This window comes from Populus alba, chromosome 1 (genome assembly GCF_005239225.2).
Source record: "Populus alba chromosome 1, ASM523922v2, whole genome shotgun sequence".
Taxonomy (NCBI): domain Eukaryota; kingdom Viridiplantae; phylum Streptophyta; class Magnoliopsida; order Malpighiales; family Salicaceae; genus Populus; species Populus alba.
The window spans coordinates 32,238,689-32,250,917 of NC_133284.1; the positions used below are offsets into that span (position 1 = coordinate 32,238,689).

Genomic DNA, 12,229 nt, shown 5'->3' on the forward strand with positions numbered 1-12,229 from the left:
AACACAGCCTAATCTACAGAAAAAAAACATAATATTAACCCGTTAAGGCCCAGTTAAGAAAATAAGACTACTCACAACTCAGAGCCAAAAACGGGAGTTCACGTTATCAACTTGAACAAAAGCTTAAACAAGTGAATTCGATTAGACATACTGCTAGGACAAAGGAGCAGAAATATTTGCCAGCATGCTTAGAAATAAGTCGAAGTTAATAACTAGATTATAAGCAGCAACATAAAATTCATGAAATCACAAAAGACTAGACATTGCTCCAATACAATCCAAGTCCATTGCATTAAGAAACAACTTCACTTCAGTAATCAATATTGTTTTCAACACAACTAGAGGTAATATCAGCAGATACAATCTCAAGGCCTAAAAAACTGTTTCAACATTTTAGATTGCGGGCGCCAGATAGGAAAAAAGGCACTACAGATGTCATCCACTGCTCATCATCTTTTCTTAAAACCATATTTCTTACGTTCATAGAACAGATCTGTTTTGGCACTCCCTAAATTAACAATTTTTGGACACCCATCCCTATCCTTCTCCTGCTGAGTGCACTCTTTGCAATAGTAGGCATCAGAGATTCCCACTCCTCCGCAAATAACACATCGACCTTGGAAGGATCCGTAGTTGCACTCATCACAAACTCGCACAAGTGTGCAAGGACGCACATAGGAGTCACAGATTACACATTTTCCATCACACTTCTCACAAAGGCGTCCAATAGCAATTCCTGGCTGCTTCCTGCACATAATCAAATCAGGATGATGCTTGGCCATGATCTCTTCAAGATCTTAGTGTTACTGCGTGTACCTGTGACAACCACAATGCAAACGTACGTCAAAGCATGGGGTATATTGCATTTGGTAAAAACGAAAATCACCCTCATAGTCATAACAAAAATAAACTATATATTCACAGGGAGAAAATTGACAGCGTCAAACAAAACATCCTCTTTCGTTGTTCTGAGATTAACCGGAGAATTTCCACATCTCATATTGGCATATAAGATGCAAACTAAATCAAAAATAAAAAAGCAAAATGAATCAAATTTCAAATGGACATCCTAAAACAATAGACCCCATACCTATATACTCAAGCAGACATGCTAACTTTTTAGCATCAGCTACAACCAGAAGCAACAGAATTCATTCTATGACCTTAAAATACAAAAGCAGATCCAAGCTTTTCCGTTGCAGGAGCTATCAGGCTAGTGAAGCTAGTGCCAGTTTTCAGGTTCACACCTAACTAAACTACCATTCTAATTAAATTGAACAAGCTAATGTTTGATTCAGGACATGAAGATCGGAACTCTCAGCTTTTCAAGAAACAAGCTTAAGATGACAAGTGCTAATTTGTGCTTCTAAGCTCTAATAGACAGCAAAATCCTCTTTTATTATGACAAGTAGCTCCTATGGAAACCCAAAAACTCCAAGCTTATAATTGAAACCAGCAAGTACCAAACCAGCTTATAAAGTAACGAAACCGAGCACACCAAATACTGAAACATCAAGAGTGATACGGAAAACCCACCAAAAGAAGCTTTAGATAAACCAAAAATTAAATGTAAGAACATTGATGAGTAGGAAGACGCGTACCTGCTGTAATCGATAAGAGACTCTGTTGCTTCTCTTTCAGCAGAGAGAGGGAAACCTGGAGAAAGGAGCTTTAGATGGTTTTTCTAGGAGTCTTTCTGGATGGGCTCGTAAGAGAACAATCGAGGCACGACACGAGGTTGGGACTCTTAAGAGCCCGTTTGAAACGGTATTATTATGATAGCGGTTTTCTTAAAATATTTTTTTTATTTTATAATGTATTAAAATAATATTTTTTATTTTTTTAAAAATTATTTTTAATATTAATATATTAAAATAATATGATAATATTAAAAAAATAATTTTTTTTAATTATACTTTAAAACCACAAAAATAAATAGTAAAACCAATAACAAAACTCACCGAGTTATCATTGATGCCCCCCAAGTAATACAATGTGGTATTGTGGTAATGATTTGTCGGCGAGTTTGAAGATATAAACTACTAGTCGTTTCCAATTTGTTTAGAAAGGAACACTAGAGAATTCAAGGATTCTAGAAATTTTGAAATTATTAGGTTTTTTTCTTTGCTTGATAAATATTTTTCCCTCTATAAAAAGAATATAATAAATCTTATTACTATAATATTTCTCTCTCTATCTTCTTGCTAAGGTAATAATTAAAACTGGCATTTTCAAATTAATGCGTTCCTTGACAGTACAGTGATCTTGTGATTGTGGATGGTTGCCGGCACTATGTGAGAAGCTACAAAATGATGCTAAACACCTTGGATTTGCTGGTTAGTAAATTGCACCTGGAGAAAAGGATAAACGAAGAGGGCATCTGCTGTACTGTCCTTGCTTTAGATTCTGTGACGGTGGAGAGAGAAAGAAGAGGGCACTGATTAAAATCACCTGTGGTTTGCAGAAATTGAAGAGGACAGAACAATGACATCAGAATAGCTTGTCGACGGCCATGTTGAATGGACGAGTGATTAACTGGACATTATACTATAAACCAAACCTTAAAAATCATTGTTTTGGTCAATGGTTGGCTTCGAATGTGAAGCTCGACTGCAGAATGTTGCCTCATGTTTTACATTTCAAATACCAACCAAATTAATCACGAATAAGATTCTTGAAAAAACATTCATCTTATGTTAGCCAGCAGAAGATCTCTTGGATATGAAAGCCGGCACAGGTAAGTAGTTTGGCCCTGAAATCAGTGTTAGTCCTGCTGCCTAGAGTACTCACTATTCCTCCACCGCAGGATATGGAATTGTTCTACAGCAACTTTTTAATAACTGAATGGACAAGCATCAGCAAACCTCTAATATCATCAGGTACCTCAACGATTACTTAGGGAGACTGCAAAGCTAAAGCGTGTCTTCACCTCAACAATGAGAAAATCGATTTTTCAACATCGGATATCTCGATTCATCTAGCCACTTCTAAGGACTACCCTTCAAACAACCGAGAAAATGAGGAGCAGGTAAAATATATGAAAGCTTCCAACAGTTTGTAGCCAAAACTAAATTCACATCTCACACAATCCAAGTTCATAAGACCATAAAACACTGGGTTTGAAGTGGTCAGAAAATAAAAGGAGGAGAATACTGGAAATTGTTATGGTACAACCCAAGTCCATTAGATCAATAGCGTTTCACAATGACTAGCAGTGAAATTTGGGCTCGCAGAATTCTGGTGAACAATGGCAGACAAAAACACTACAGGTGAAACCCATTGCTTATCATCTTTTCTTAAAACCATATTTCTTGCGTTCATAGAACAGATCCGTCTTGGCACTACCTAAATTGACGATCTTGGGACATCCATCCCTATCTTTCTCCAACTGGGTGCACTCTTTGCAATAGTAAGCATCGGAGATTCCCACTCCTCCACAAATAACACATCGACCTTGGAAGGATCCATAATTGCACTCATCACAGATTCGCACAAGCGTGCAGGGGCGCACATAGGAGTCGCAGATTACACATTTCCCATCATCCTTTTCACAAAGTCGTCCAATGGCAATTCCAGGTTGCTTCCTGCACATAATCAAATCAGGATGATGCTTTGCCATGTTGCTTTCCACAAAGCCCTGGTTCCCACCACACCTATAACCAGCCAAAAAAAACAACAACACACTGAGAGCATTACAAAAACCTTGTCCTTCACGATATTGCAAGAAACTATTCATCACAACTAAGAGCAAACCTACTCCTAAGATGTTTCTGAGATAAACTAGGACTTTTTATTGAAACATAATAAAAGAGCATGACGAGTTCCCACTTTACATACATCAAGTTTAGAAAATGCCCATCCTTGTGTGAATATTTTAGTGTAAGATTTCATCCAAAATGATATTAACTTTCCAGTTTTCCAATTCCATAACAACCATATGCAGAAAATTAAAAGGCGGAATCAAAATTTAAGCAATCCAAAAGCCTAAAACCCAAAAAGAAAAGAAAAGAAAAGAATGAAAATGAATGATAAATCAAGGGTGAGAAAGAGAGGTTGACCTGACCTTAGCTTTTGAATGAAATCGGAGACTTGGGTGCGGCAGATTGGAACGAAGAGAAAAAACGGACTTTACATGTATATATATATATATATAAATTATTAAATAAACGTATAGGCTTATACGAGAACAAAGTCAGAGACGTTTCGAGAATCCAGTCCATTAGCACGGACATGCAGGCTTGTCCTAATATTGGGCTATCAAGACACCCTAGCCCATACTCACAGCTCACTCACGGTCACGGTTCCAAAATCTTATCTCGGGAGTAAGGATTCGGATTGCAATTCCAATTCCAAGTCCAGTTTCTCGGTCTTCAGACCTTTGTGCTCCTGCTACCCCGAGTCTCATTCCTTCACTACAAGATATTGAGTGTTGTTTAACCTCTTCACCTTCAGACCAAACACTCAAATGATTTGCTTTTTCAGAAACTATCAAAGTCAGAAATTTGTCGATGCCATAAGGATCTATACCATCCACACTGCGTGATTCTTTTTGTTTAATTATGGACCATTATAAACTAGTCCTCCCACCGATGCCTTCAATGATACTTGAACTACTTGTGCAACATCAGCTGAGCAGGTTCAGCTAGCCTCTTGAGTAACCAAGGAAAAAGTAGGAGCGTGGAGCCCCAAAGAAAATCTAACATATTTAACGTTCATAACTTAAATGACGGGATCAAAACTTGAATTTTATATATATATATATATATATATATATATATATATATATATATTGACCTAAGTTAATCTGACATGAACAAGCTGATAGCTTAAAATCATGGCATCACAATCAATGATTTTTAATTATCCACCAGTGGTAGGGCTCTCCAGTTCAGCCTCAAGTGTTCAACCTGTTTCTTATCTCCTTGGTTCACCATTTCTCCTGCTATCTCCGATAACCATTCTAGATCCTAGTAATATAGCAAGACTTGGAGTTGAATTAGTCTTAGACAAGCAATCCAGAAGTAGATAAGGAAAGAAAAAGGCAATGAACTCTGAATCTACCAGTATTATCATTAGAATAAAGACAATAATTTCATCCACCATAATACTTCAACTACATTCCTACAGAAAAATGGAAAGATAGAAATGGAATTCTTAACAGATGCGCCTCTCAGTAAAACAGAGAAGGTATCTGCCTCAATTACATTATAAGGAAAATGAAGTTATGCAGACATCCACTGCTTTCATTCTGGATCAGGGGAACCACCAGGAACCAGCTGTATTGCAAACCAGATATTAGAAAATGATCCAAATCTAAAGAACTAGATTTTTCTTTAATCTGGCATATTTCTCACATCTGACCATAACAAAGTAAAACACATACTTGGAAGTAATTATGAAGAAAGCAATTAGAAATCAGAGGTTCCATTCTATTTGCAGTAATTGATGTTTAGAGAGCACCTAAAGTTGTAGCAAGCTTTGGCCTCTAACTTATTCGTGTATTGGGCTTTGCCCTATCAGTCTCATTTGATAATGAAACCTTCATTCATCAAAAAAAAGTAAAACACCTACTAGACATTGTGATTCTTATTCCAGGATCCCAAAAGTGCACGGTGATTACTCACCCGGATCACAAATAAAATCATAAGACACAAGTACAAAGAAAAGCCCTCGATTATCGACAGATTATATTGTTCAAAGTTTTGCTGAATGGCCCAAACATAGAGCCAAAAAATTCATAATTTGCTTTACACATGAACAATGAGCAGAACTAATCTCTGATGGGCTTTGTAAGGATGCGTCATAGGTATGATTTACTTACAATGGCAATGTTATTTCCATTCAGCAATATCTGATCAAGCTTGGTAATCCGTCGCCCTTCAGCCGTGATTTCACTGTCGTATCAATAAAGAAGCAGAAACAAGCAACACCATCTTTCAGCATTCGATCATAATGGACGATGATATAGTCATTTTGCCAAAAAGAAAATAATCTAATCTCCAAACGAAGTAACTCCCCCAATGATTTGCAATAGTGAGAATTCACAGACAAAATGTATAGCCAAAACGAAAAAAAAACAACCATAAAACTGGATCACGCAGCCACCCTCAAGCTATAAACATTACCCAAAGTAAAACATCAATCCCTTGATATCATGGTTGGCCACCCCACATACACTTCTGTTTCAAGATTTTGTTTCAACTTGAAATAATAGTAGTAGTAGTAGTAGTAGTAAAGAGCAAATGAATATTTGATAACCAAGTTTTACACCAACACATAAATATCCAGCTCAATATATTAACGAGCAATCAACAACAATGAAGCCGGCAGTCTCAAAGAAGCTAGTCCAATAACCTGTCCTCGTAAAAGAGAGCAGCTTAAAAACCCATGTCACTAAAACACTCAAATTAAAGTAAGTGGATTTATACTTGTATGTACTCGCTTAAAACCCTAAAATTTCAAGAAAATAAAAAACAAGCAGCGAGGAAAATCAGAGAAATAGTATTTATTACTACATACTATTCAGTAACGTCTTCAAGGACCATGTTGACATAGACGTCAAATCCCCTCAGAGTACCGACAAGCTCCTTGTCTCCTTTCATTATCACCCATATTTTCGACCCTATGCACCTGTCTATTAGCTCTGTTTTCAAGAGAGAGAACAAAACCAAAATCACCACTTTTTTTTTCCTGTTTGATGTTGCTATCAAGAAAATAAAGAAGAGTGAGAAGAAAGAAATATGTAGCTGACCTGACGGGAGGAGCTGCGAGGGATTGGTGTTGGCCATTAGCACAGCTTCAGCGTTAAACAGTGAGGGCGATTGAGTGTGGGCAGCTTCATCAATTTGAAGTGCTATTTATTTGTCCCGGGTAAGAGATGACATGTCGTTTTTTGGGAAACCTAAATTCAGTCCCATACCAATATTTTTCATTCCAAATTCAGTCCTAAACTTATAGATTTTTTCAATGTGATCCAAACTGGTCAAAAATAATCTCTACCAGGTGTTTCTTCTATTAATGTTCATCCATATTTTTATCAAAATATCTTCGAATTTATGTCATTGTAGTGCGTTCAATATATATATTAGATAAAAAAAATATTAGTGTTCTTTAACTTTTTGGTTAAATTTTCTTCAAATCAAAATCATTTTAGTGCATAAAATATGCACATTAGACTTGCATTATTAAATAAAAACTGTCAAAAGGAGTCAATTGATAGACTTAGAAAACATTTGGAACCTAATCATAAAATTCAAAGGTCTGGAATGCAATTGAAAATGTGTATGAAAGATTGGGATTAAATTGAGGTATCATCCCCTTTCTTTTTATAAGAAAAATACAGAACTCTTTTGGTTTATAAAAGACAGCACAAGAGATTAGCAGTTACTCTCGGTTGGGACTTCTATGCGAACAAGAAATAATTTCAGAAAACAACTCTGAGAGATCAGAAGATTTGTGTTTGGTGTAGCTAAGAAGGGTTTTGAACGAAAAGAATAGTTAATTTGAGATTACAACTTAGATGGTTAATAAGAAGCTCAATAGATAGCAATGGAGTTCAAGAAAAAATATCAAACCAAATATAAACGTTTGCGTTCAAGTTCAGGTGTTTAAGCAAGAGGAACCGTGCCAGTCAAAAGAGCCTGCAGGAGCATGCATTAAGATTTCATGTTCCTCTTGATTAACTTCCACAACTCCGAGCCTCCTGTCTCTCTAAGATGGAGGTCCCATGCTTGACAGAGTACAATATAGCACTTAAAATTTTTTGAAAGAATTTCCAAAGATAATAGTAATAATAATAATATAAAAAATAAAAAAAAAAAAACACAAAAGCACCGGCGCTGTATTGTTTCAGATTCAATAGTTATAACAGAAGCGTCGAAGGAGAAATACTAAGCGCTAGTAAAAACTGAATAAATTTGATCCAACTCTACAACATGATATTCTGCTACGGTAACATTTAGAGCAATAAATTACTGGCCATTCCGCACACCAATCTTCCAATACATTTTCTTTTGCAAGTACTTAACCCATCATATGTTCTGCGACAATTCAGCTTTTCCTTATATCAGATCAATGAATGACAGGCTTGAGTGGATGAGCTCTCAGACTAGACAAGTCAAGGTGCGCATCAAGCTCTTCATCAAGTTCCCCAACAACGCCTCTGAAACAAACAAGCAGAGAACTTATTGTGGGAAGTAGAAAGTTGGGGAACTGAAATGGTATCATCCTTTCCAATACAGCAACACTACGAAAAAAAACAAAAGGAAAGAAAGAAAGAAATGGAAGATGGGATTTACATGTTGTCACCCCTTATTATGTACAAGCCCAACACTAGTTGTTGAACACCTTCCTGCAAAATCAATCGAGCAAATTATTGAAGTGGCACTGAAAGGAAACAAAGATGTTTGCTATCTTTCACTCTTCAAAGCATAAAAACTACTCAGCACTGTATTAAACCACAGAAGAGGAACCTAAATATTGTAATTAGAATAAAAACTAGTTAAAATTACTAAAACATTCCCTATGAAAGTATGAAACTACACTGAACTTAGCCAGCTTAAACCAAGACTAATTCACATTATTTTAAGTTTCAGCAAATTCCTTTCTTCTTTCATCACTAGGATTCAAATGGACAAAGGAATAAAATGAAATCTGAAGCCAGTTAAGGATACAAACCTTGGTGGAGTAAACACGCTCGTGAGATTCATCAAGGATAATATTTGTGGCCTGGTCAAAGCCTTTTAAGACTCCCTAAATCAAAAGGAGCCTCTTTACAATTAACATATTATAGCAAAAGATCACATGCATGTATTAGAAACATATAATAACGCACCACTATATTCCGGCCATCATTTGTGATAATTGAAATTGTTTCTGCACAGGGAAAAAATGGCAATAGAATATTAAGAACACAGAATTAAAGAAAATATGCCCCACATGCATAGACAAAGTGTGTGCCAATTAAGCAATGACAAGTACATTCTGAAAACAACTGTTTCAAAAACCTTGCTATGAACCCAACTCAACTCACGGCATATGCCTCAAGGCTTAAGAAAAGTCTTCATTAGGCATCAGGCATTGCTGTTCATAAGCCAGCCACACCCTAAGTCGCTCTCTAAATTGTGAAACCTCTGCTTACAAGCTGACTCAAACTCTTATCATGGCTTTTGGCATATGCCTCAAGGCTTAAGAATAGTCTTCATTAGGCATCAGGCATTGCTGTTCATAAGCCAAGCCACACCCTAAGTCGCTCTCTAAATTGTGAAACCTCTGCTTATGAGCTGACTCAAACTCTTATCATGGCTTTTGTTATTTTTCATCTTTGACCCAGGTCAGTTGAAGCTAGTATTCTTCTATAATGTTTCATATGCTGTTTGCTTCTATAATATAATCTGTCATTTTATTACATTTCTAACTGCTTTGTAAGTTTTTTAGCATAATTTGCGAGCATACAACAATATCAAATGTTTTACCTCAAATCAATTCTTATACTACACCTGAAATGTTTATGCAGGAACACAATGCTTATGAAATGTTAACAATTAAAAAACGTAATGTCTAACCCAGCTCTTACATTAGATCTGAACAACTAAAAAAGCATATAAAAAAGGGAGTAAAACAACTTGCATCACACATTAGTCTAATACAAGGATCAAACCCAGAAGCAATAAAAAAGGTTTCTTACGATCTACGAGAGACTCGAGTCCCGTTCCAATAGACATTTTTCAAGTCCAAAAACTGCTGAATCCCTCGCAAGACTGGTTGTGAAAACTTTATTTCTCTGTAACAAAAGCCCATTAGTTTCCAAAACTGTTACACGCAGATAAAAAAGCTAAGCTAAAATCCAAACTCTAAAATCAAAACAGGTGAGAGCCCGGATAGTAAATTGTAACGCTACAACAGAATCACTGACGGGAAAACCCGAAAATCGAAACATTTAATATGAACCCAAAAACAATGTAAGTTTGAAAACCTAAAAAAAAAAAAAAAATTGAAATCTAACGTAAAGGGATTTTTACCTGTTCAACTCGATTTGTAAGCTTCTTTTTGTTTGGATTTCAATAGAAAAGGAGCGTTTTTAACTAAACTACGAGGCGGAAGAAGCTTCAGAGACCCGGGAGAGATCCTCCACACCTTTGAGTTTCTAACACAGAAGAGGCAGAGAAAGAGGGTTTTGATGGTTTAAGAGGATTTGAAAGATCTGGGCTGGATTTAGCACACAAAGACTGAGGTTTCACTTTTATTGATATGGACTGTTGTGCCAAGAATTGGGCCTAATCTAACCTTTCTTCCTTTTTCTCCCCTTGTTTTCGGCTGCATCATATCATATGTATTTTGTTTTGTTTTTGGCTTTAAAAGATTGTCTAGCACTATTCAATTTCAAGAGTTAAATTATTATTTTAGTTTGGAATTATTTTGATGGTTTTGATTTGAATTTCAAAATAAATTTCAATTTCTAAAAAATAAAGAAAAACAAATTAGAGGGGAGACCCTGTGTTTTACTATTGTAATTCTTATTAAAATTGATATTAAAAACAATATTACAAAACTACTCTTAACAATATATATATATATATATATATATATATATATATATATATATATATAAACCATCATTATTCTTTATCGTCTTAATTTTTATTTTGTAATCCAAGGTTCAATAAAGTTTTACATCTTAATATTCAATACTCGGGAAGATAGCACTGTGAACATCTTGAGGAATAAAAGAAAGAATGAATGCACCAGCAGAATCGAGGCAAGGAGATTTCCTTGATCAAGTCATAGTTGACATGGATAAAGAGCAGTTCCTGATAGAGGATTTTTACTGTCAATCTGATCTCCGGAATCTTATTTGCTAGCTTTGAATCGATTTCAGCAGCACTAACACTAGCTCTTAAGTTAATCTGAGATCATCCTTCACTGTTAGAGGAGTTGACAGCAAGTCTAGGAAACTCTTATTAACAATTCTACTGATTAACTTCATAAATTTAACTTAACATTTCTGATTAACTCTGTCAGGTTGAGCATGCAGCAATTCTAAATACGAGAGAAAATCTGGATTCTCCACTATAACGCAATGACTTTTAACTTCAGGTCTGTTCTCTAATCTCATAATTTTTACTGTTATTTTAAGTGAATTTGATTTATTACAATAATCTTATAAAACTTGATTAATTGGTTGGAAAATATCTCGCCCTGTTTGCTACGAAGATCATTGCGCTCCGTTATTATATATACAACTTTTACACTTCAGGTCTGTACTCTAATCCCCACGACATTCAAGGATCCACTTGAGTTCAACCCCCTGGAGATGGAAGGTGTGTGATTCCACAATGAAATAAATTTAAATACAAGAGGCAAATTATTATTCATACAACGTACGTCTGTTAATGTTTAATGAAATGTAGGAATTTGATTTATTTGTTGTTTCTAAGAACTTGATGCCTTTAGTTGGAGGAAGGAGAAAATGTGCAGGATCAGAACTCACTAAATTGTTAATGGCAATCTTCCTTCAAAAATTAGTCACCAAATACAAGTAATTAAGTCTTAGTTATATGTGCTCATGTTCAGATTTTTTGCATGTAGATTGCTGATAGTTTTCTGGGTTTTGATACGTGGAATATAATCAAGCGATGAAACATTGGTAGAAATCCTAGACGACATCCATATTTTCTCACCAAAGGGCAATTAATCATAGACATTTGTTATATTTTTATTCAATGTTGTGATTAACTATATATTCAATCAAGCTTTGAATGAACTCTTTACCTTGTTTTAATTAATTGAAGCAATAAAGAAACTGAGATTATAGGAATTAAATTTTTTTAAAGTTGTTGAATAATTTGTAGATCATTCTAATTTTATTGAAATATTTTTCAAATATCCAAAAGAGTTATGATTTAAATGATTGGTGAAAAAGATGGGTTCGTAATATTTTATTAAGAAATTCAAGTTAAACATAAAAGTTAGAAATAATATTTATAAAATCACCACAAACTTATTTATGCAATTATCAAAAAATTATTTTGTATAGTGATATCTTTTGAATTATATTAGAATTAAAAATTATAGTATTTTTATTGTGTTATTAACATTATCATAATTATATTAGACATCCATTTAGATTTTCTTTTCTTTTTTGTGATGAGTGGGTGATTCCAAGTTTAAAATTTGTTACTTGAATTCTCACTTGTATTGTATGCTCCTGTATTAAGCCTACTGTTAATAT

At 35.0% G+C, this 12,229-nt stretch overlaps 4 protein-coding genes across 5 annotated transcripts; all 4 read right to left on the reverse strand.

Annotated features, from left to right (window-relative positions):
• Positions 1–263: 263 nt before the first annotated feature.
• LOC118055607 (PHD finger-like domain-containing protein 5A) lies at positions 264–1,759 on the reverse strand. The gene is made up of 2 exons (XM_035067563.2): positions 1,602–1,759; positions 264–816 (listed from the first exon to the last, which is right to left on the reverse strand). The coding sequence occupies exon 2, from the start codon at positions 780–782 to the stop codon at positions 450–452; it is 333 nt and encodes a 110-aa protein (XP_034923454.1). The 5' UTR covers positions 783–816; positions 1,602–1,759; the 3' UTR covers positions 264–449.
• A 1,295-nt stretch (positions 1,760–3,054) lies between these two features.
• On the reverse strand, positions 3,055–4,168 carry LOC118055554 (PHD finger-like domain-containing protein 5A). Of its 2 annotated transcripts, none has more exons than XM_035067511.2 (2): positions 4,064–4,168; positions 3,055–3,653 (listed from the first exon to the last, which is right to left on the reverse strand). In XM_035067511.2, exon 2 carries the CDS (start codon positions 3,617–3,619, stop codon positions 3,287–3,289), a length of 333 nt encoding a protein of 110 aa, XP_034923402.1. In that variant the 5' UTR covers positions 3,620–3,653; positions 4,064–4,168; the 3' UTR covers positions 3,055–3,286. The 2 variants fall into 2 exon arrangements, with proteins under 2 accessions (XP_034923402.1, XP_034923404.1); XM_035067513.2 differs by having other exon boundaries at positions 4,059–4,132.
• Positions 4,169–5,045: 877 nt separating this feature from the next.
• On the reverse strand, positions 5,046–6,883 carry LOC118055555 (sm-like protein LSM5). Its single transcript, XM_035067514.2, has 4 exons — positions 6,752–6,883; positions 6,520–6,643; positions 5,822–5,894; positions 5,046–5,276 (listed from the first exon to the last, which is right to left on the reverse strand). The coding sequence occupies exons 1-4, from the start codon at positions 6,786–6,788 to the stop codon at positions 5,244–5,246; spliced, it is 267 nt and encodes an 88-aa protein (XP_034923405.1). The 5' UTR covers positions 6,789–6,883; the 3' UTR covers positions 5,046–5,243.
• A 937-nt stretch (positions 6,884–7,820) lies between these two features.
• On the reverse strand, positions 7,821–10,183 carry LOC118055613 (sm-like protein LSM8). Its single transcript, XM_035067569.2, has 6 exons — positions 10,020–10,183; positions 9,686–9,781; positions 8,834–8,874; positions 8,677–8,751; positions 8,298–8,350; positions 7,821–8,161 (listed from the first exon to the last, which is right to left on the reverse strand). Exons 2-6 carry the CDS (start codon positions 9,720–9,722, stop codon positions 8,071–8,073), a joined length of 297 nt encoding a protein of 98 aa, XP_034923460.1. The 5' UTR covers positions 9,723–9,781; positions 10,020–10,183; the 3' UTR covers positions 7,821–8,070.
• Between the last annotated feature and the right edge of the window lie 2,046 nt (positions 10,184–12,229).

Coding starts and splice junctions, on each gene's coding strand:
- LOC118055613 (XM_035067569.2), bottom strand. CDS start 9,722: ATGTCTATTGGAACGGGACTCGAGTCTCTCGTAGATC. Junction 8,752..8,833: donor ATGATGGCCGGAATATAGTG/GTGCGTTATTAT, acceptor CTTTTGATTTAG/GGAGTCTTAAAAGGCTTTGA. Junction 8,162..8,297: donor ATAATAAGGGGTGACAACAT/GTAAATCCCATC, acceptor TGTTTGTTTCAG/AGGCGTTGTTGGGGAACTTG.
- LOC118055554 (XM_035067511.2), bottom strand. CDS start 3,619: ATGGCAAAGCATCATCCTGATTTGATTATGTGCAGGAAGCAACCTGGA.
- LOC118055607 (XM_035067563.2), bottom strand. CDS start 782: ATGGCCAAGCATCATCCTGATTTGATTATGTGCAGGAAGCAGCCAGGA.
- LOC118055555 (XM_035067514.2), bottom strand. CDS start 6,788: ATGGCCAACACCAATCCCTCGCAGCTCCTCCCGTCAG. Junction 6,644..6,751: donor CTCGCAGCTCCTCCCGTCAG/GTCAGCTACATA, acceptor TCTTGAAAACAG/AGCTAATAGACAGGTGCATA. Junction 5,277..5,821: donor ATGGAAATAACATTGCCATT/GTAAGTAAATCA, acceptor TTTGCAATACAG/CTGGTTCCTGGTGGTTCCCC.